Source organism: Felis catus, chromosome D1 (genome assembly GCF_018350175.1).
Source record: "Felis catus isolate Fca126 chromosome D1, F.catus_Fca126_mat1.0, whole genome shotgun sequence".
NCBI lineage: Eukaryota > Metazoa > Chordata > Mammalia > Carnivora > Felidae > Felis > Felis catus.
Window position 1 is genome coordinate 33,088,567 of NC_058377.1, and position 22,605 is coordinate 33,111,171.

Here is a 22,605-nt window from a genome sequence, read left to right on the forward strand (position 1 = left end):
AAAGATATAGGGTATCAGAATGGATAAAAAAACAAGACCCATCTATTTGCTGTCTACAAAAGACTCATTTTAGACCTGAGAACACCTTCAGGTGGAAAGTGAGGGGATGGAGAACTATCTGTCATGTTACTGGAAATCAAAAGAAAGCTGGAGTAGCCATACTTATATCGGACAAACTAGACTTTAAATTAAAGGCTGTAACAAGAGATAAAGAAGGGCATTATATAATAATTACAGGGTCTATCCATCAGGAAGAGCTAACAATTATAAATATCTATGTGCTGAATACAGGAGCCCCCAAATATATAAAACAATCACAAACATAAGGAACCCTATTGATAAGAATGTGGTAATTGCAGGGGATTTTAACACCCCACTTACAACAATGGATACATCATCTAGACACAGGATCAATAAAGAAACAAGGGCCCTGAATGAGACATTGGATCACATGGACTTGACAGATATATTTAGAACTCTGCATCCCAAAGCAACAGAATATACTTTCTTCTCGAGTGCACATGGAACATTCTCCAAGATAGATCGCATACTGGGTCACAAAACAGCCCTTAATAACTATAAAAGAATTGAGATAATACCATGCACACTTTCAGACCACAGTGCTATGAAGCTTCAAATCAACCACAGGAAAAAGGCTGGAAAACCTCCAAAAGCATGGAGGTTAAAGAACACCCTATTAAAGAATGAATGGGTCAACCAGGCAATTAGAGAAGAAATTAAAAAATATATGGAAACAAATGAAAATGAAAATACAACAATCCAAACACTGGGATGCAGTGAAGGCAGTCTTAGGAGGAAAATACATTGCAATCCAGGCCTATCTCAAGAAACAAGAAAAACCCCAAATACAAAATCTAACAGCACACCTAAAGGAACTAGAAGCAGAACAGCAGACACCCCAACCCCAGCAGATGAAGAGAAATAATAAAGATCAGAGCAGAAATAAACACTATAGAGTACAAAAAACCTGTAGAGCAGATCATTGAAATCAAGAGTTGGTTTTTTGAAAAAATAAACAAAATTGATAAACCTCTGGCCAGGCTTCTCAAAAAGAAAAGGGAGATAATCCAAATAGATAAAATCATGAATGAAAATGCAATTAGTACAACCAACCCCCAGAAATACGAGCAATTATCAAGGAATACTATGAAAAATTATATGGCAACAAACTGGACAACCTGGAAGAAATGGACAAATTCCTAAGCACTCACACACTTCCAAAACTCAAACAGGAAGAAACAGAAAACTTGAACAGACCCATTACCAGTGAAGAAATTGAATCAGTTATCAAAAATCTCCCAACAAATAAGAGTCCAGGACCACATGCCTTCCCTGGGGAATTCTACCAGACATTTAAAGCAGACATAATACCTATCCTTCTCAAGCTGTTCCAAAAAATAGAAAGGGAAGGAAAACTTCCAGACTCATTGTATGAAGCCAGCATTACTTTGATTCCCAAACTAGACAGAGACCCAGCAAAAAAAGAGAACTACAAGCCAATATCCCTGATGAATATGGATGCAAAAATTCTCAACAAGATACTAGCAAATCGAATTAAACAGCATATAAAAAGAATTATTCACCATGATCAAGTGGGATTCATTCCTGGGCTGCAGGGATGGTTCAACATTTATGAAAACCCCACAGCTAATATCATCCTCCATGGGGAAAAACTGAGAGCTTTCCCCCTGAGATCACAAACATGACAGGGATGTCCACTCTCACCGCTGTTGTTTAACATAGTGTTGGAAGTGCTAGCATCAGCAATCAGACAACAAAAGGAAATCAAAGGCATCAAAATTGGCAAAGATGAAAGCAAGCTTTCACTTTTTGCAGATGACATGATACTATACATGAAAAACTCAACAGACTCCACGAAAAGTCTGCTATAACTGATACATGAATTCAGCAGAGTCACAGGATACAAAATTAATGTACAGAAATCAGTTGCATTCTTATACACTAATAATGAAGCAACAGAAAAACAAATAAAGAAACTGATCCCATTCACAATTGCACCAAAAATCGTAAAATACCTAGAAATAAACGTAACCACAGATGTAAAAGATCTGTATGCTGAAAACTATAGAAAGCTTATGAAGGAAATTGAAGAAGACACAAAGAAATGGAAAAACATTCCGTGCTCATGGATTGGAAGAATAAATATTGTTAAAATGTCAATACTCCCCAAGTAGTTTACATATTCAATGCAATCCCAATAAAAATTGCACCAGCATTCTTCTTGAAACTAGAACAAGCAATCCTAAAATTTGTATGGAACCTCAAAAGAGCCTGAATAGCCAAAGTAATATTGAAGAAGAATACCAAAGTGGGAGGCATCACAATCACAGACTTTAGCCTCTACTACAAAGCTGTAATCATGAAGACAGCATGGTATTGGCACAAAAACAGAAACATAGACCAAAGGAATAGAATAGAGACTCCAGAATTGGACTCACAAATGTATGGCAACTAATCTTTGACAAAGGAGGAAAGAATATCCAATGGAAAAAAGCCAGTGTCTTTTTTTTAAAAAATTTTTTTTAACGTTAATTCATTTTTGAGAGACAGAGCATGAGCAGGGTAGGGGCAGAGAGAGGGAGACACAGAATCTGAAACAGGCTCAGGCTCTGAGCTATTAGCAGAGCCTGACACAGGGCTCGAACTCGCAAACTGCCAGATCCTGACCTGAGCTGAAGTCAGACGCTCAACAGACTTAGCCATCCAGGCGCCCCAGAAAGACAGTCTCTTTAACAAATGGTGCTGGGAGAACTGGCCAGCAACATGTGGAAGAATTAAACTAGACCACTTTCTTACACCATTCACAAAAATAAACTCAAAACGGATAAAGGACCTGAATGTGAGACAGGAAACCATCAAAACCCTAGAGGAGAAAGCAGGAAAAAAACCTCTCTGACTTCAGCTGCAGCAATTTCTTACTTGACACATCTCCAAAAGCAAGGCAAAAATGAACTATTGGGACCTCATGAAGATAAAAAGCTTCTGCACTGCAAAGGAAACAATCAACAAAATTAAAAGGCAACGAACGGAATGGGAAAAGATATTTGCAAATGACCTATTGGACAAAGGGTTAGTATCCAAAATCTATAAAGAACTCATCAGACTCCACACCTGAAAATACTCCAGTGAAAAAATGGGCAGAAAACATGAATAGACACTTTTGTAAAGAAGACGTCCAGATGGCCAACAGGCACATGAAGAGATGCTCAATGTCACTCCTCATCAGGGAAATACAAATCAAAACCACACTGAGATACCGCCTCATGCCAGTCAGAGTGGCCAAAATGAACAAATCAGGAGACTACAGATGCTGGAGAGGATGTGGAGAAATGGGAACCCTCTTGCACTGTTGGTGGGAATGCAAATTGGTGCAGCCACTCTGGAAAACAGTGTGGAGGTTCCTTAAAAAATTAAAAATAGATCTACCTTATGACCCAGCAATAGCACTGGTAGGAATTTACCCAAGGGATACAGGAGTGCTGATGCATAGGGGCACTTGTACCCCAATGTTTATAGCAACACTTTTAACAATAGCCAAATTATGGAAAAAGCCTAAATGTCCAACAACTGATGAATGGATAAAGAAATTGTGGTTTATATACACAATGGAGTACTACGTGGCAATGGGGAAGAATGAAATATGGCCTTCTATAGTAACGTGGATGGAACTGGAGAGTGTTATGGTAAATGAAATAAGCCACACAGAGAAAGACAGATACCATCTGTTTTCAGTCTTATGTGGATCCTGAGAAACTTAACAGAAGACCATGGGGAAAGGGAAGGAAAAAAAAGTTACAGAGAGGGAAGGAGGCAAACCATAATAGACTGTTAAAAACTGAGAACAAACTGAGGGTTGATGGGGGGTAGGAGGGAGGGGAAAGTGGGAGATGGGCATGAGGAGGGCACCTGTTGGGATGAGCACTGGGTGTTGTATGAAAACCACTTTGACAATAAATTTCATAAAAAAAATTAAAAAAAATAAACACGTGTGTATACTTTCATCATACTTCAGTAAATCACAATGAACATACACTTCCTCTCACTGGAAGTGAACAGATTGCAGTATGCTGGGATTACTGTTCACCCATACCTGTTGCCCCTTCCTGCAGAAAAGATTATGTTTCTTAGCTCCATCAAAGGCAAGATTGGCCATGTGATAGACACTAACCAATGAAATATGAATGGAATTAAAAGATGCCATTTTCCAGCAGGCACTAAGTAAGTCAATATGATTCTGCCAATCCTGTTGAGGTCTGGGGAAAGAGGTCAAACAGCATATTCTGTCTCCAAGTTCCTGATGTAGGAGATGGTCACAAAATGTGGTGTTTCTGAAGGAAGTGAAGGAAAATATATTCTGTAATGGAAAACACACAACTTCCTAAAGCCATGAAGAGGTTATTGCATTTAATGTCAGTGTTAATGAGGACTGAACAAAGCAGGTTCTTTATAGCTTAAAGGAAAATTAGGAACTCCAAAGTGTTCAACTGAAATATTAGTTGAAATGGTCCTTAAAAAAACAAATCACATCATTAAAGGCTGATAATTTATCATCATTCTTCTTTTTTTTTTTAATTTTTTTTTTTCAACGTTTATTTATTTTTGGGACAGAGAGAGACAGAGCATGAACGGGGGAGGGGCAGAGAGAGAGGGAGACACAGAATCGGAAACAGGCTCCAGGCTCTGAGCCATCAGCCCAGAGCCCGACGCGGGGCTCGAACTCACGGACCGCGAGATTGTGACCTGGTTGAAGTCGGACGCTTAACCGACTGCGCCACCCAGGCGCCCCTATCATCATTCTTCTTGAATGAAGGACAAGGCACTCCTGCTTAACAGTACAGAGTACCCATCCTATACAGTGGAAATACAGTAGTGAATCAGGACTCAATGCCTGGTTCAGAGCAGGCAGTCCATAAATGCTTATTAATTGATGGCTTGCTAGTTACTGGTTTGCATATGGGTTGTCAGGTACCCTTGCTAATGCTTTCTAGAAGGGTTAGAGCTTGGCTAACAAGAGAAAAATTTTGTCAACTCCTCCCCAGATCGCCTACTCCCTGTCCCATATCTCCCTGCTAAAGAAAGGGGCAGAAGGATATGTAAAATACAAATACCACCAAATTCCCAGGAATTGAACACTATAATATTAATGATACTTGGCTTTCAGAGGTAGAAGTAGGAAACAAGCTAACTTAAAGAACTTTATATATTCAATCAAAAGTTAAGTGTAAACATCATTTTTTTTCCTCCGGAAACTATTCAGGGATAAAGCTTTTATTGAAATCCAAATAAAGTTTCTATAAATAAAAATAAAGGCAGTTTAGCAGCATAATAGCTATTAATCTCAACAGAATTCAAACAGCCATGAGGAAATTAAAAAGAATAGTCTTCTATACAGCTAACAAAGCAAAAGTCCTTGTACCTTCAATTTCCTAGTAATTAAAAACCCAGCATGTCCTTACAGATGTAATCTACTTGGCCTTACAGTACCTTCTCAGGGTTGACAAAACAAAGCAACATTTGTCTTTAATTTCTAATTCACTTTTCTAATCTGCCAATTCAGATTAAAAATCAACTTATCACAGATAACTAATATCATATTATCCATGGCTTGAAAGAAACAGAAAAAAGAAATGAGTGCATTTATTGGTGTTTGTGTCCCACACAACTTGTGTCCCACAGGACCATTTGTCTTCTCCCTGCTTCTTAGGAAGCAGTTAACTCTCCACAGCCCTGGCCCAACCTGTTACTTCTTCCTGATCTGCCCATGAAAAGTATTTGAACTATAGCCCTCTTCCTGGATCTCAGTGATAGAAACAAAATTATTTGATCACAGGTGTGGGAGAGGATGTGGTGAGGAGGAGGATGTAACCCAGGGACATCTGAGAACTTCCAAAATTAAATTATTTAGACAGTAGTGTGAGGCCCAAAAAATTCATGACAGATGGCAAATGCCTAGGATAAGAAGAATGAGCTCAATTTTCTTTTCTTTATTGTTGGGGAGAACATGTTCCCAAAGCACACATGGGGAAAGTCACCGACAGACAGTGGCAGAAATTGAGAGTTTGGGGGGAAATTCTGAAAGTATTTTCTGGTCCAGTCATGAGGACATGTAGACATGTACATGAGGACTGAATGTTGAGTGACTGTTATTTATGTGACCAAATCATGACTTTCATTAGCAGAAACATCATTTGAAAGGACTTCTTTTTTCCCATTTACAATACCTGGAATAAAGTAAGTACACAATGGAATACTGATGAACCAAACTGCATGAGAGAATGATAATTTAGTACCTTTTCTCTCACAGTTCTCTTTCTCCAGACCTAGGGTAGAAGGACCAACTGAAAAACCATCACACAAAACACGTTTGAGTGGGGACAAGCCTCAGGGTACCAACAGAGAATGCAGAGCAAGCAAGCCTAGGAAAAGTGACAACTGCCTCTATCTCTTTAACAACTAGTCCCAAGATGAAGATTTTGGGACATAGAAGTTTTTTCACAAAAAATAATTTGCTTCAAACAATATGGTACTGGCACAAAAACAGATACACAGATCAACAGAATAGAATAGAAAGCCTGGAAATAAAGTCAACTTATCTTTGAAAAAGGAGGGAAGAGTTTACAATGGGAAAAAGATGGTCTCTTCAACAGATAGTGCTGGGAAAAATGAACTGCTACATGCAAAAGAATGAAACTGGACCGCTTTCTTACACCATACACAAAAATCAACTCAAAATGGATTAAGGACCTAAATGTGAGACCTGAAACCACAAAAATCCTAGAAGAGAGCACAGCCAGTAATTTCTCCAACATTGGCTGTAACAACATTTTTCTCGATATGTCTTCTGAAGCAAGTGAAATAAAAGCAAAAATAAACTACTGGGACTACATCAAAGCAAAAAGCTTCTGTAGTGCTAAGGAAACAACCAACAAAGCTAAAAGTCTACTGAATGAGAGTATATATTTGCAAATGACAATCTGATAAATGGTTAGCATCAAAAAAATATACAAAGAACTTATATAAGTCAACACCCAAAAACAAATGATCCAATTAGAAAATGGGCAGAAAGGGGGCCACCTGGGTGACTCAGTTGGTTAACCATCCAACTTCAGCTCAGATTATGATCTCATGGTTTGTGGGATCAGATCCCACACCGGGCTCTGTGCTGACAGCTCAGAGCCTGGAGCCTGTTTCAGATTCTGTCTTTGTCTCCCCTGCTCATTGTCTCCCTTTTTTCTCTCTCTTTCTCAAAAATGAAATAAACATTAAACATTTTTTTTTTTTAAAATGGGCAGAAGACATGGACAGACATTTCTCCAAAGAAGACATTCAGATGACTAGCAGACACATGAAAAGATATTTAACATCACTCATCATCAGGAAAATGTAAATCAAAACAATGAGAGATCACCTCACCCCTATCAGAATGACTAAAATAACAAAAAAAATACAAGAAACAACAAAAGTTGGCTAGGATGAGGAGGAGAAAAAGGAACACTTGTGCACTATTGGGTGGAAATACAAACTGGTGCAGCCACCAGATAGTATGGAGGCTCCTCAAAAAATTAAAAATAGAACTACCCTATTACCCAGGAATCACACTACTGAGTATTTACCCAAAGAATACAAAAACACTAATTCAAAAAGATATATGTGCCTCTATCTTTATTGCAGTATAATTTACAATAGCCAAACTATGGAAGCAGCCAAAGTGTCCACTGATAGATGAATGGGTAAAGAAGATGTGGTATATATACAGAATGGAATATTACTAAACCATAAAAAAGAATGAAATATTACCATTTGCAACAACATGGATGGAGCTAGAGAGTGTAATGCTAAGTGAAATAAGTCAGTCAGAAAAAGACAAATACCATATGATTTCACTCATATGTGGAATTTAAGAGAGAGAAACCAAGAAACAGACTCTTCACCACAGAGAACAAACATGGTTATCACAGGGGAGGTAGGTGGGGAATCAGTGAAATAGGTGATAGGGATTAAGAAGTAGACTGTGATGAGCACTGGATGATGTATGGGTTTACTGAATCACTATATTGTACACTTGAAACTAATAGAACACTGTATGTTGACTAGACTGGAATTAAAACTTAAAAAAAATTGAACTACCCTCCAATCCAGTAATCATATTACTGGGTATTTACCCCCAAAATACAAAAACACTAATTCAAAGGGATACATGCACCCATATGTTTACTGTAGCATTATTCTCAATAGCCATATTATGGAAGCAGCCCAAGTGTCCATTGATTCATGAATGAATAAAGAAGATGTGGCATATATACATAAAATGGAATATTACTTAGATATCAAAAGGAATGAAATCTTGCCATTTGCAATGACATAGATGCAGCTGGAAAGTATGTCTAGTGAAATAAATCAGTCAGAGAAAGACAAATGCCATACGATTTCACTCATACGTGGAATTTAACAAACAAAACATAGGAGAGCAAAAGACAAACCAAGAAACATTCTCTTAACTACAGAGAACAAACTAGTGGTTACCAGAAGGGGGTGATAGGTGAAATAGGTAAGGAGTATTAAAGGAAGACTTACCATGATGAGCACTGAGTAACGTATAGAATTGTTGAATCACTATACTGTACTCTTGAAACTAATATAACACTGTATGTTAACTCTACTGGAATTAAAATAAAAACTTAGTAAAACAAAAAAAATTGTTTTTTTGAAAGTGGGCTCAAATATGGAGAACTATTGGTGTGTTATTCTTTAACAAAACATACCTAATGGTATAGCTTGAGGGAGAGTTTAGTTCTAATCTTACCTAATATAATGATAATAGACATTGCTATTCTCAAAGTGTATGCATTCCCAAAGTCTTAGAATTTCAAGAAAAGAATACTGTAGCAAGCATTTTTTACAACCAGAAAAGCATTTGTGGACCAATTTTTCAGTTTTTGTACTTGACGCTTTTTTGTTGTTGTTAAGATGAGTTAAACTTTCCTTCTCTACTGAATTACAGGCTAGTCTTATTTGCAGCATCTATAGTTCAAAAACCACAAAGTCCTGAGATTTTTTCACGTTAGGTTTATAAAAAATAGTCTCGTAACAGTGAAAGAATAGTTTTACTCTTCATTTCATAGTATATCTTCTCTGTATATTCACAGTATGGCTCTATTTTAGGATGCTAGATAGTTTTTGCTCTATTACCATTAGGCTTTTTAGTGAAAGCACAAACACAACCACTTTTAATGGTTGATATTGAAAACACATTTTTACCTGAGTTTTTATATTTTGCTATCCTAAGGTTCATTATTAGCCTTATCAGTTCAAAAACACAAACATATCCCATAGAAAACTGAGTTTCCAAAGGATAGCTAGAGCATTTTATGATAAACAGAATCCATCTGAATTACCAAAGCTATAAAGATGCATTTCCCAATTTGGCAAATGAATCAAGACTAGCACTGGTTTCAAATAACAACTGAGAAGTTATTGATGGAAATTGACATAATTCCACTCTGGAAAGTAGTCAAATGTCTAAAAGGAACACAGAGATCTCAAAAAAACAGGATGATATCTAGAAAAATGGTAGAAGAGGTAAACATAAAGATAAAAGCTGCTCTGAACTCCCAATATGATGAGGTTGCTTGATTAATTCAAGATTTAAAAAAGAGGTCTGAGAACTTCACCATCACTGGAATATAATTTTAAACTAAAACAGGTAAAATTCTGGACATGTTGCTAGGAAGAAAACATGACACTTCTTTCAGGTTAAAAAGGACCATATGCTTGAATCTAGAATACCATTAAGTGTTCGCGTATATCCTATAAGTTGTTAAATCACTAGTAAAATAGTGGTATATTGATAAGACACATGATAAAAGAGATAAGAGGTAAGATTACAGTCTGAGCAGAGATTCAAAGTTCCATTAATACATTTTAGACCTTGATGTAGTAAAACATTAAAAATTACATGCAAAAATGTTAAATTCTGAGGACCAGGAAAGCCTCTCAACTTGTCTGAGAGGCTGGTCATTTCAGGGAAAGGGACTCCATTGCATGTTGGGTTGAGGAATGTTTAGAAAACCTTGTTCACCTAAGTTGTCAATACCAAAATGTCTACCCCTCAGCTGCAGGGAGCTTATTTCTAGAAGGTACATTTAATCCTGTCCTCCATTAGCCAGAGTTTCTTTTTATTGATGGTATATGCCATTGTCTTGTCTTTTCAATAGAATAGTGATTCTCTTTGGGTGAGAAAATCTGAATCTCCAAGAATGTGGAAAAACAATCAGAAACAAGGATGATTTTGGATAAGTTGACTTTATGTCCACATAGTAAGACCTCTTGAAATCACTACGTAATTTTGTGTGTGATTTATTTAGAATGTTTAGAACAGTTAAAGGGATATTAATTTCAGCATTTATAAGTCAATTTATTAGATTACAGAAGATACCACAGGTTTAGAAAGATTGTATTAGCCAGAATCACAAACTTGTTTTATTAGGGTGCTGCATTTGGGTGAATAAAATTTACTAGTTTTGTAATTATAATTTGTATGTCTAAAAAAGCTTCACTGATTAAATGTATAAATGGGGGAATTCTATCAAAGTTATAAAAACAAAATGAAAACATTTTTAAAAATTAGGATATTTATACATGAAATAAGATCTGTACATTGATTAAAAATAGGCTGAAAGAAAAAAAAATACAGCTTAAGATAAAATAATAAAAATAAAACTTGAAACTAGGGTTAAGATTTATAACTTTGAGCACTACATACTAATGAAGCAAACATAATTATAATATTCTTTTCTATCATCAAAATCTTCCCTTGGGCAATAAAAGCCTACTGGTACTCAGAGCAACAGTAAAAGCAAATGTGTGCTGAGCACACATCTCATGGAAGGCCTGTGTTAAGTACTATGAAGAAGGCTACAAGGTTCTGTCACAAGTTGCTCAGAGAACTATACCAAAAGCAAAATGTGAGAAATGACACAAACACATGGACTGTAGGATAGCTATTTTTCCGAAAAACAAAACAAAACAAAACAAAACAAAAAAACATTTTACAATTATAAATGATGGCATAGTGATGTTTCAGGTGGCTAAGGCTACAAGAAAGTAGATTTCTGGAAAAGTCTTTAAGGCACTGAAGAAGCATGATGCCGTTTCATAACAGCATAAGTACATGTGACAACCTCCTTATTCAAATTTTCTAATTATTTTACAAACCCTAGTTTCCAGAAATGCATTACTGTTCAAATATATTCTCACTGACTTGACCACGTCCCTATTTAGAGTTTTATTCAATACCATATATAGGTTCAGTTTTTTCCAAAAATTCATCCTTGAGTAGTTCATTTGTATCTAAAAGAACTATCTTTCTTTTGAAAGAAACCAGTATATGAAAAATGAAACCAGTATTAGAAAACACATTTCAAACTCTACTCAAATGCAAATTATACAACATATTGCTCTTTAGGTAACTATTTAGAATGAACATTTGGTACTTATCTGTTGGTTAATATTTCTGTGATTAGATGTAAGCGGGCAATGGAAGATTTTATACTAATCACTTTCCTTGATTTGCAATAAAGAAATGCAAGAGTAAAAACCGGAAATAATTTTCCAAGTCTCTAACATTAGGAGTATCTTTTTTTTGAGAGAGACAGAGAGAGAGGTAGAGACAGAGGGAGAGAGAGAATCTTAAGCAGGCTCCACATTTAGCATGGTGCTCGACGTGAGACTCGATCTCACGACCCTGAGATCATGACCTGAGCCAAAATCAAGAGTCGGACACTTAACCAACTGAGCCCCTCAGGCATCCCAGGGGTATTTTAAATCATGCTTTTTCTTTTGATAATTTCTGAAATTAATCACTAGGAAGCATTTCATTCATTTAAAGTAATAGGTTTTTTCATACACTTAATATTTATGATTTTCAAATGAATGCTTTCCCAGTTTTTATTTTTACTCCTTTCTCAGTTGCATTTTATTAGCAATTTAAAAATTAGCCTGTTTTAAAAATAAATTTAGACATCATGAGAGAAAGTCAACTGAGTTAAATAAAACTTGAAATTGCTTTAGAAGATGTATACATAACCTTAGAAATAAATATACAGACTAATTTTAAATGTCAAATAATCTGACTACATAAGGTACATATGAAAATATTCTAAAATAACCAAGGGTAAAAGGTGGAAAGAAGGTAGCAGAAGATTAAAGAGGATTGAGAATGTTATGGAAAAACACATAAAATGTGTTTAATAAGAATGTTTTGCTACTAAGGACTCAGCAATTCTACATTGAGAAAACAGGTTTTCCTATATATCCCATGTGTTATGGACAATGTCTTATAACATCACACTCGGGTACAAAGTATTTATGTCTTCAGTCTTGTCAATGGCACAGAGAAACTAAAATAAAGAAGCCCTTACTGCCATTAAAAATATTTAAAAAATCAACTAAATACCAACTGCTTCAAATCTCTTCCTGGGATAGAGCAAGGTACATACCTATAAGTAAATAAACACCAAATAAGTAAAAACTAATTTTGGTTACTAAAACACCAGTAGAAACTTCTCTGAATGAAAGTTTTAAACTTGCTTCACCATCAGACTTATGATATGTTTCTATTATTTTCCCAGAATTAACTCTTAATATCACATAATACTTTTGTGATAAAAAAGAAAAAAAAACTATGATAAAATTTTAAATAATTATTAAAGTGACTTACTTTCTTCTTTCTTGCTAATAATGGCAGGCAGGGTGTAAATCTGAAAAACAAAGGAAGTCTGATCAGTTAATGACCCAGCACAGAAACAGGGCGATATTGGTACAATGATACACAAAATGAGTATCTTGATTTCAAGATCTTACAACTAGTATGTCCATAGAGCCATTTCCCTACCCTATCAACCAACCTTGCTTCCCAAGCCTTTCCATCATGGCTATCCAGCCCTGGGCAAAGTTCTAGCACTTTCCATTTGATTTATGTATCTCATTTATTACCCAACATGATGCATAGTATGTATTCCTTCTTCAGGAAGGATTTCATGACAGATTTTACCAGATTGCTGCTTCCTCAAATTATCTCCTTAGCGTTTTGTTCTCAACATGTACAACCTTAACTTGTACTTGAGCTATCACATTGTCTTCTAAATTTGCTTTAGGTCACGGCTTACCTCTCAACTATTAGTGGCAAAGAGTCAAGTCCTTTTGTTTTACTTTTTTAATCTGTAATTGGCTGATACTTTTGTAAGTTATAATAAAATTAAAACATAATAAACACTATAAAGAATAGGCGCAGAGTCCAAAATTTTTATTATTAAACTCAATAGGTGTAAAATGACTACTTCTAATTGCTATAAAATTTTCCAGATGCTTAATCATACTTTCTGCACTCATTTGATTGTGGATTGGTAACAGTTTGAGGGATGGCCTCAAAGCCTAGGGTCCACACTTTATATAGTTCTGTTGTTGCACAGGTACTCTGCACCAAGGTTGTTCACAAATTATTTGCCAACTAAAGGATAGTTTTCAATGGATAGGGCAGGGCCTCCTATTTTCTCTGTGTGCTCATACCTCCAACCCTCCAATGTGGTGTTCTTCATAAAGAAAACAGACAGTGATCGATGATTTATTCCTTTTTACATCAGCCTCCCTAATAATTTTAAGTAAATTATCATGGCCACATCAAAATAACTATTAAAACAGTGAAGATATGGATGTGAGGGAAAATGTCAAGCCACAAGGCAGTTTTACCAAATGAGACTTTTTTTTAATATGAAATTTATTGTCAAATTGGTTTCTATACAACACCCAGCGCTCATCCCAGCAGGTGCCCTCCTCAGTACCCATCTCCCATCCCCCATCAACCCTCAGTTTGTTCTCAGTTTTTAAGAGTCTCTTATGTTTTGGCTCCCTCCCTCCCTAACCTTTTTTTTTTCCTTCCCCTCCCCCAAATGAGATTTTTAAACAATGATATAGACCACAGGATTAGTTCTTACCCTAAACCTTTGCTCATCACACTGATCATAAAGCCTAACACAGGCCTTGCAAAGAGTGAGGACTTTATTATTAACTGAATAAAATAAGCAAATCAGTACAGCCAAGTTCATGGTAAGTAATTTGTTAAAAAGTAATTTTAGGATTTTAAATTAGTCCTGGAAGTTATCCTGAGAAACAAATTAGAAAGTTGGTGTTATGTACCAGTGAGACAATACCAGAAAAACAGTAAGAATCTCTAATCCTCTGATTTGCTGTATTAATATTTTCAAATATACTACAGACAAAAAATCCGGATATGCTTTGTAATTAGAACAATAAAATCTAAAAAAAAAAATTTCACATTTATTTTTAACATTATTTATTTATTTATTTATTTATTTATTTATTTATTTATTTATTTATTTGAGAAACAGAGCAGGAGCAGGGGAGGGACAGAGAGAGAGGCAGACAAAGAATCCGAAGCAGTCTCTAGGCTCTGAGCTGTCAGCACAGAGCCCAACACAGGGCTCAAACCCATGAACCGTGAGCTAAGCTGAAGTCAGACACTTAATCAACTGAGCCACCCAGGTGCCCCTAGAACAATAAAATCAAAATTCTTACTGGTTCTTTCCCATCCATGGCTTCGAGCCAGAGTTTCCGATTAGCTTCTGAGAATGCCTGTAATGTGATGATTCCATGCCTATTAAAAACAAATGTTTTATATATTTAATTTATTCCTGTTATGTGTTCACCCATTTTTTTTTTTGTGGTTTTAAAAGTAAAGGTAAAATTTTAAGAAAAAGCAGGAAAGAAAAAAATGAAAAGAGAGGAAAAAAAAAGAAAAGAGAAGAAAAAAAGAATTTAAAAAATGAAAAGAAAAAGACTTATGGTTCCTTTTAGAAAAATTACTATGAGGACACACACACACACACACACACACACAAACACACACACACACACGTTTAATTCTAATGGCTGCAGGTAGTAAAATCACTGGTTTAGGTATGACTGCCTGAAGGAGGCTAGTTTCAAACTCTTTCCTCTGAAATGGCCAAAAAGCATTCACCAAAGTCCAGAACCACCTAAACATTCTCCAGTATTAGAATGATTAAGATTATGACCCCAATGTGGTACAATCTAGTCACTAAAAATAATTTCAATGAGTATATAGTAATATGAAAAGTTTCATACCATACCTAGTTAATTATTAAGAAGACATTAAAACCAAAGTGTTTATCTATATCATGATCACAATATTAAAATTAATTCATTTAAAAACAATTTTTCCCATGTACCCATTCTGAAATAGTTACTTGAGGATACATACACACTTCAAGAGAGAAAGAGTAAGAAAAGGGAAGGAGGAAAGCAATATAAGACAGAAAAAGACAGGAAATCCAGAAATAGTAAAATTGATCTAGTTAACTGCAAATTATCCAGAAAATAAATTTGAACAGGAAATTAAAGGGCTCTGTGAAGAGATACATTGAGGAGGAAATTTCATTTAAATATTGTATGATTAAAAACCAGTATGACTTAAAACTGTGACGAAGGCATATTATGCCTTGTGTAAACAGGAAAATAGATCATTGGAATGACAGGAAAAAGAAAAATGTATGTGAAGATCGTGATCACTTGATCTTAGAAAATCTAAGCCAGTATAAACAGAAATAATAAAATAATAATCAATATTCGTTGGCTGTTTATTATGTGCCAGGCACTATGTTGTAAATTTTACCTTTCTTATCTCATTTTATCCTCATAGGAACCCTTTGAGGTGACTACTTATTATCCTTATCCTTACAGATGAGCAAACTAAAGCAGAATTTAACAATGTGCCTCAGGGTTACAGAACCAAAAAGTGCTGCTGAAATAAAGAAAAATCACTAGCATGTTTGTATTTGTGTACATAGAAAATACAGAAGTTCCTACCACAAACTATTAAAACCAATAAGGAGCTCAACAACTATGCTGGGTATAGATTGATATATTAAAAAGATTAATAGCCTTTCTATCCATGAGCCTCAAACATTAGGAAAAAATATATACTAATGAATTCTATTCAAAATTGCAATAAAATGAAGAGACTCAAGAATAAATCTAAAAAAAATATGTAAAATATTCAAAAAGAGTTCAACTGTCCATCAATTAATTAATAACTTCAATGCTACTCCAAATCAAAAAACCCCAAAGGATTTTTGTGGAGACAAAGGGAAACTTAATAAGCAGATTCATAAAATGTAAAACCACAGGGCCAAAATATTTAATACAATTAAAAAAAATTTTAACGTTTATTTATTATTGAGAGACAGAGAGACACAGAGAGTAAGCAGGGGAGGGGCAGAGAGAGGGGGAGACACAGAATCCAAAGCAGGCCCCAGGCTCCAAGCTGTCAGCACAGAGCCCGACGCGGCTCTTGAACTGACAAACTGTGAGATCCCGACCTGAGCTGAAGTCGGTTGCCCAACCAACTGAGCCACCCAGGCACCACTATTTAAAGAAGCATAAAAAATGGGGGCCTTGCCCTACTCAGTAGTTATAAGTGACATATATGTAAACTATAGTTTATAAGAGTATATAGAGTAAGCATTTTAAATAGTGCATTCACACAAAGCTACAGTATTCAGAAAAGTATGGTAGTAATGCAGGGGAAGAGAAATAGATTGTGGAATAGAATAGAGAGAAAGAAGTATATCTGTCCATATTTAGTTTCTGTTCTTCTTGTATTGATACAAGGAAAAAAAAAGTAGAGCTAAATATCCCCATTAGATTATAAACTCACATGTGCAACATTTATGTCTCTCCCAATGTCCCAATGTCCAGAACGGGGTGCTCTGCCCAGAGGAGGCACTGAATTTCACTGGCTGAAGGAAACTAATGGCATTCCCAGCTCTGTCTTATTATTCCTTGGAAGCAAGGCTACCAGGCTTCAAAAGTCCACAAAAAGGCTTACCCAGGCATGGTGAACAATGTTGTCAGGATCATTCATAGTAAAGGGAACTCAAGTCCACCACAAATCCCTTAATGTAGTCATTTATGTTGATTTCCCAAATTCTTCTTTGAGTGATGTTGCTTTTTGCTAGCATTCTGTGTCTGATTTATTTATTGAATGCATCATGCAATATATATTTGTTGAATAAATACATAAAAGAATGAAATAAATATGCATACTGTTTTTAAAGACTGAAAAACAAGTACCTGTATACTGTTTCATACTTATATCTAAACACAGAAACAAATAATTTAGCATATTAAAAATATAAAGTAAAAATAAAACCTCAAACCTTTCAACTACTTCTATGTCAAAGCAGAATCGTTTGTCAATTGAATCTGTCTTCCGTCGGATACAAGATTTCAATTTAAACATTTCTGGTGAACCAGTAACAAGGCCATTCTGAAACAAGAAGAGGAACACATTATTGACGTGATGACAAGGGCAACTGAAAAATATTAAATATGCCATCTAAGGTTGCTTCCATTAAAATGTTAATTTAAAAAAAAAAGTTAACTTAAAGGTTATATATAAAGGTCATAATCACATCCTGTCCTCTGAATACAGACTTTTTGCCTAATGTTAACTGCTCAATTATAATACAAACTGTTTTTTAATAAATTAATCACATATACTCATATTACTTAAATAATTTTGTGGCATGCCTGTCTAGTGGTCTTAAATACTTAAACTTATGTTAAATAGCTCTACAATGTACATTGTTTAGGACTTCAGATTTACAGAAGGTGTTACATCACAGTTACCTTAATGTCACAATTAGATATACAGAATGCTTGTCAGGATACAACACTGTTGCTCTGAATCAAATGCCCAAGGTTGCTAAGAGATTAGTATTGTTTATCTGTGTGTGTGTGTCGGAGGGGGCACACACGTGAGCAAGTATGTGTGCACGTGTGTGTGTGTGTGTGTGTGTGTATTAAAGTCTTATAGTATTAAATGATAATTGGTTCAAAGTCTCAGGAGAGCTACCAAAATAATACATTTCTAGTATTTGCTTGCTATAAATGTATGGCTTTCATACACAACACATGACTGCTCTGCCGATAACCAACTGCTATTCTACTAGTGAAACCACAACTGTTTGGATAAGATCCAACACAAGCTGAAGCTGTAAGAATTCTCTTCTATATACCTGAGACACCAGTCACCTTAAGGGGAATGTTTACCTAATGTCTGGTTAATTCTACTATCTTTGGTTACAAAGATCATAGATTTATTTATTAGCAGAAGTTTGGCTTGGTCTACTTGTTAACAGCTCACTGACTGTCACATAAGCGGGCTTTCAGGCAACATCTTTTCTTATGAAACCTTTAAAGTACAAACTAGCATGATTACAGCACTTAACTTCTCATGATGGCAGGAACTGAAGGTTACTTTTGCTCTGGTATGTTCTCCTTTATATTCTGTCTCTCCATTTGAATTATTAGACTCTATTGAATGCCCAAGCACAATAAGTTTCAGCTGATGTATTTGAGTATATATCTAAGTTAGATCAACATTTACCTCTGCTATGATCTATACCACAAATTAGCCAGGTGAGTCACTTACCTCGATTTTCTAATCTTTCAAAATAAGGCTAGACTAAATAATCTTTAGGGTAACTCTCAGCTCTAGGATTCTTAGATGATATGGCTTTAAATTATCTAATTCTTAAGTCCAGTCACTTGCCATATTCATACCATAACTCACAAAAAGATTGTAACCTCTACACAATAAAGGTGCTGCACTCTGTAGCAGTAGCACTTCCTTATATAAAGTACACTTTGTTCTATATTGTTCACTAGCCATGCGAGACATTCAGTGACCAATTTACTTTTGGGGTAAATGGGCATCAATTGATTCTTCTGAGAAAGTTTGCTGGCCAGCATTTCAGTAAACAGCACACAGTTTAGAAGAGGAAGCAGCATGCAGGGGCAAAAGGCAGCCTCCCACAGAGGCCACCTGTAGGAAAGATGCAGAGTCCTTGAGCCTGGTCCAGCCACCAACAGGCTCTACTGGGCTGCCAGCTACAAACAACTCTGCTGCCAGGGATATGGGAGGACACCTCTGTGGTCTCCTGAAGGATCCCTACATTGAACTCCACTCTTATAAACATTCCATGAGGAGATAAAGGAAAATCCTGGCCACTCTTTCAAGTCATCAAGATCACTGAACTTTGAGAAGACTTTTTTTGACTTTTTGATTTTTCAAAATTGTTTACATGTTTATTAGAAAAGCAAGCAAATGTGTTTTTTTTTTTTTGCTTTGTTTCCATTACTTAACTAATAAACACAGTTTTTTTAAAAAAAGAAAACTCACCATTTTCCCACTGGATTTCATTTCTGAAACACTCATTGTAAATGTTTTACTTCCCTTATCATATGTACAATAATGTTTAATCCATGTAAAACCAAGCGGCCCTGATGTAAGGAAACAAACATTACAGATTGTTAATAAATGATTTGTGTCTAAGTTTGTACAGTTTTTGAGGCTATGATACACAACTGAGTATCTCCATAGGCCATGAAAGTTTAGAATATTTACTGTGAGAAAGGCCAGTGTTGGGGAAGAGTGGTATGGGGTAAAGTGTCTTGGAATCAAACGTGGCTTTACTTGCAGCACTGATACTCCTTTGTAGCTCAAGAGTTATATTACCTCTGAATTTCAGTTATCTCAGTAAAAGTGACATATTTTACATTCCAAAGAGGTAGGAACAATGAGAAATAGCCTGAGTTACTATAACTGATATCCTTACTTATATCCTTGTTCTTTACTCTCAAAACTGCCAGAAACTCTACTAAAACTTTAGCCAGGTCATTTCATCAACTTTGCTTATAACCCTCCAGTGGTTTCCCACTTCACTCCAGGTAAAAACCAAACAGCTGGGGTGCCCAGGTGGCTCAGCAGGTTAAGCATTCAACTTCAGCTCAGTCATGATCTCACGGTTTGTGAGTTCAAGCTTCGCGTCAGGCTCTGTGTTGACAGCTGAGAGCCTGGAGCCTGCTTGGGATTCTCTGTCTCCCTCTCTCTCTGCCCCTTCCCCGCTCATGCTCTGTCTCTCTCTCTCTGTCTTTCTCTCAAAAATAAACATTAAGGGGAGCCTGGGTGGCACAGTCAGTTAAGCGTCCGACTTCAGCCAGGTCACGATCTCGCGGTCCGGGAGTTCGAGCCCCGCGTCGGGCTCTGGGCTGATGGCTCAGAGTCTGGAGCCTGTTTCTGATTCTGTGTCTCCCTCTCTCTCTGCCCCTCCCCTGTTCATGCTCTGTCTCTCTCTGTCACAAAAAATAAATAAACGTTGAAAAAAAAATTAAAAAAAAATTAAAATAAATAAATAAATAAATAAATAAATAAACATTAAAAGTATGAATAGTTCAAAAAGGACTTAAAAAACAAAAGACGAAGAACCTATTACTATACACAATGGCCCTACATGTTCTGGCCCCTCATTACTGATCTGTCCTCGCATCTTACTACCTTCTGCCTTATATACTCTATATACTCTGCTCTAGGTACACTGCCCCTCCCCCTTGCTGATTATTGAACAGAGAGAATGCATTTCTACCCCAGGGCATTTGTACACCCTGTTCTTCTTCCAGCCTGAACTACTTTTCCTTCAGTTATCTGCATGGTTTGCATCGTTACTTTCTTCACATCTTTTCCTAAATGACACCTTTATAATACAGCCTTTCCTGCAGAGATATCTAACATCTCAACACTCTTACCTTGATATTTCTTATATCTCTCTAGCTTTATTTTCTTCTTGGCAGTTATCACTATCTAAAACATGATAAGTTTTATGAATTTATTCTATTTATTGTTTGTTTCTGCCACTAGACTATAAAGCTCTATACAGCAGGAACATGTGTTGTTCTGCTCACTAGTTAGTATATTCTTTTCTTTTTTCTTTTTCTTTTTTTTTTTTTTTGAGAGAGAGAGAGAGAGACAGAGACAGAGACAGAGAGTGCACATGTGAGTGGGGGAGAGGGGCAAGGAGAGAGAGAGAGAGAGAGAGAGAGAGAGAGAGAGAGAACCCCAAGCAGACTCCACACTCAGCACCAAGCCTGATGAGGGGCTGGATCCCACAACCCTGAAATAAAGAATCAGAAAGAAAGAGAGAGAGAGAGAGAGGGAGAGAAAATCCCAAGCAGACTCCACACTCAGCACAAAGCCTGATGCGGGGCTGGATCCCACAACCCCAAAATAAAGAATCAGATGCTCAACCAACTGAGCCACCCAGGTGCCCCTTACTAGTATATTCTTAATCCTTAGAACAGGCCCAGACATTAGCTGTCTCTCAATAAATACTTGACAAATGAATGAAGGAATTAATCATTCATCTTTCTAAGACCTCATTGAACTTGGAGTTATTTCCTATTACCACTAATCTGAAAAAAGTGAACTCAACTCCTTAAAGTAAAAATAACTTTTGATTTTCATTTAAAAGAAAGCTATATATGTATAGTGCTCATTTTTACCCCTATAAATACTGTGCAACTCTTTCCCATAGCATACCACATTATTCTCCTATATTCTCCTTAAGGAATTAGATGCTGCTGCTTCACCAGGAATAGGGATGCACGGTGATTTAATTTTTCCATGACTAAGGTAGAAGACCTTCAGTTTTCCCACAGAGAAGCCAATTATCCTGTATTCAAAAGCCAGAGTGGGCTAATTGGGTTGAAAATGGTGTCCGTTTTCTCTACAACTTCTCCATCTAGGCTCCCATCCTGCTTAACACCTGGATCTTTCTAGCAACAATTATGTACAATATTATTGCTGGCTTAGTTTCATAACCATATATTTAAAAGTGAGAAATTGTAATGTAACAATGTACCACTTGATAAAAGTGTTTCATGAGCCATTTGAATTTTCTTTCTATAATAACAGTGCCCTTGGTGGCATATTTAGCTTTAAAATACTTAAACAACTCCAGAGTTAAAATTATAGGGTATAGCTATATACTTTTTTAATCATAAAGGATTATTGTAATAAACTTCAATTCTGTTACAGGGCCATTTCACGCTATAATACTTAAGCATACTTGTTGATAATTCTGTTACATGCAGTATAAAATACTTAAAGGTTTAGAGCTGATTAGTGGAAAGTGGCTGGATGAAAATACTTACAGTGACTTTATTACTTAAGAAGCAATTTATGAAGCAATATTAGCAATAATTTTTAAATAAAACTACTGTAATGCTCTGATGACATTTTATACCTAAATTGTTTTTTCCTGCCTCCATCTGAAGTATAGAACCTTGTGTATTTAATCTTCAAGTTTGTTGTACACACATGCTACTTCCTTTAAAGTTGTTTGGCACTAGGCCAGAGCAGAGCAGATGTTCTTAGACAAGAAATTCTGAAGTCCTTTAAAAAAAGTGTGGGAAAATAAAAATTTATTTTATCTCTACTGTTGCAAAATAAAACAAGCTTAATTATCTTACCCACTAATCATCTGAGGTTGCTCAGATGATGTTTGTGGAATGAGAGGAAATAACATTCACTAAATACCTACCAAGCGCCAACATTTTATCTAGAAACTTCTAAAGTCAGACATTATATAAGACTGATGCACACTACCTACTGCACTGAAGAGGCAG

The 22,605-nt window shown here is 36.0% G+C and overlaps 1 protein-coding gene across 2 annotated transcripts in view; it reads right to left on the bottom strand.

Moving 5' to 3' along the window:
• ARHGAP42 (Rho GTPase activating protein 42) overlaps positions 1–22,605 on the bottom strand; it is a 327,384-nt gene that overhangs the window by 52,873 nt on the left and 251,906 nt on the right. For both annotated transcript variants that reach the window (XM_003992599.6, XM_045038578.1), the window contains exons 9-12: positions 19,325–19,425; positions 17,298–17,407; positions 14,635–14,713; positions 12,761–12,800 (exon numbers count right to left, since the gene is read on the bottom strand). In XM_003992599.6, coding sequence (XP_003992648.3) covers positions 12,761–12,800; positions 14,635–14,713; positions 17,298–17,407; positions 19,325–19,425 — 330 coding nt within the window. The remainder of the gene's footprint in view (positions 1–12,760; positions 12,801–14,634; positions 14,714–17,297; positions 17,408–19,324; positions 19,426–22,605) is intronic.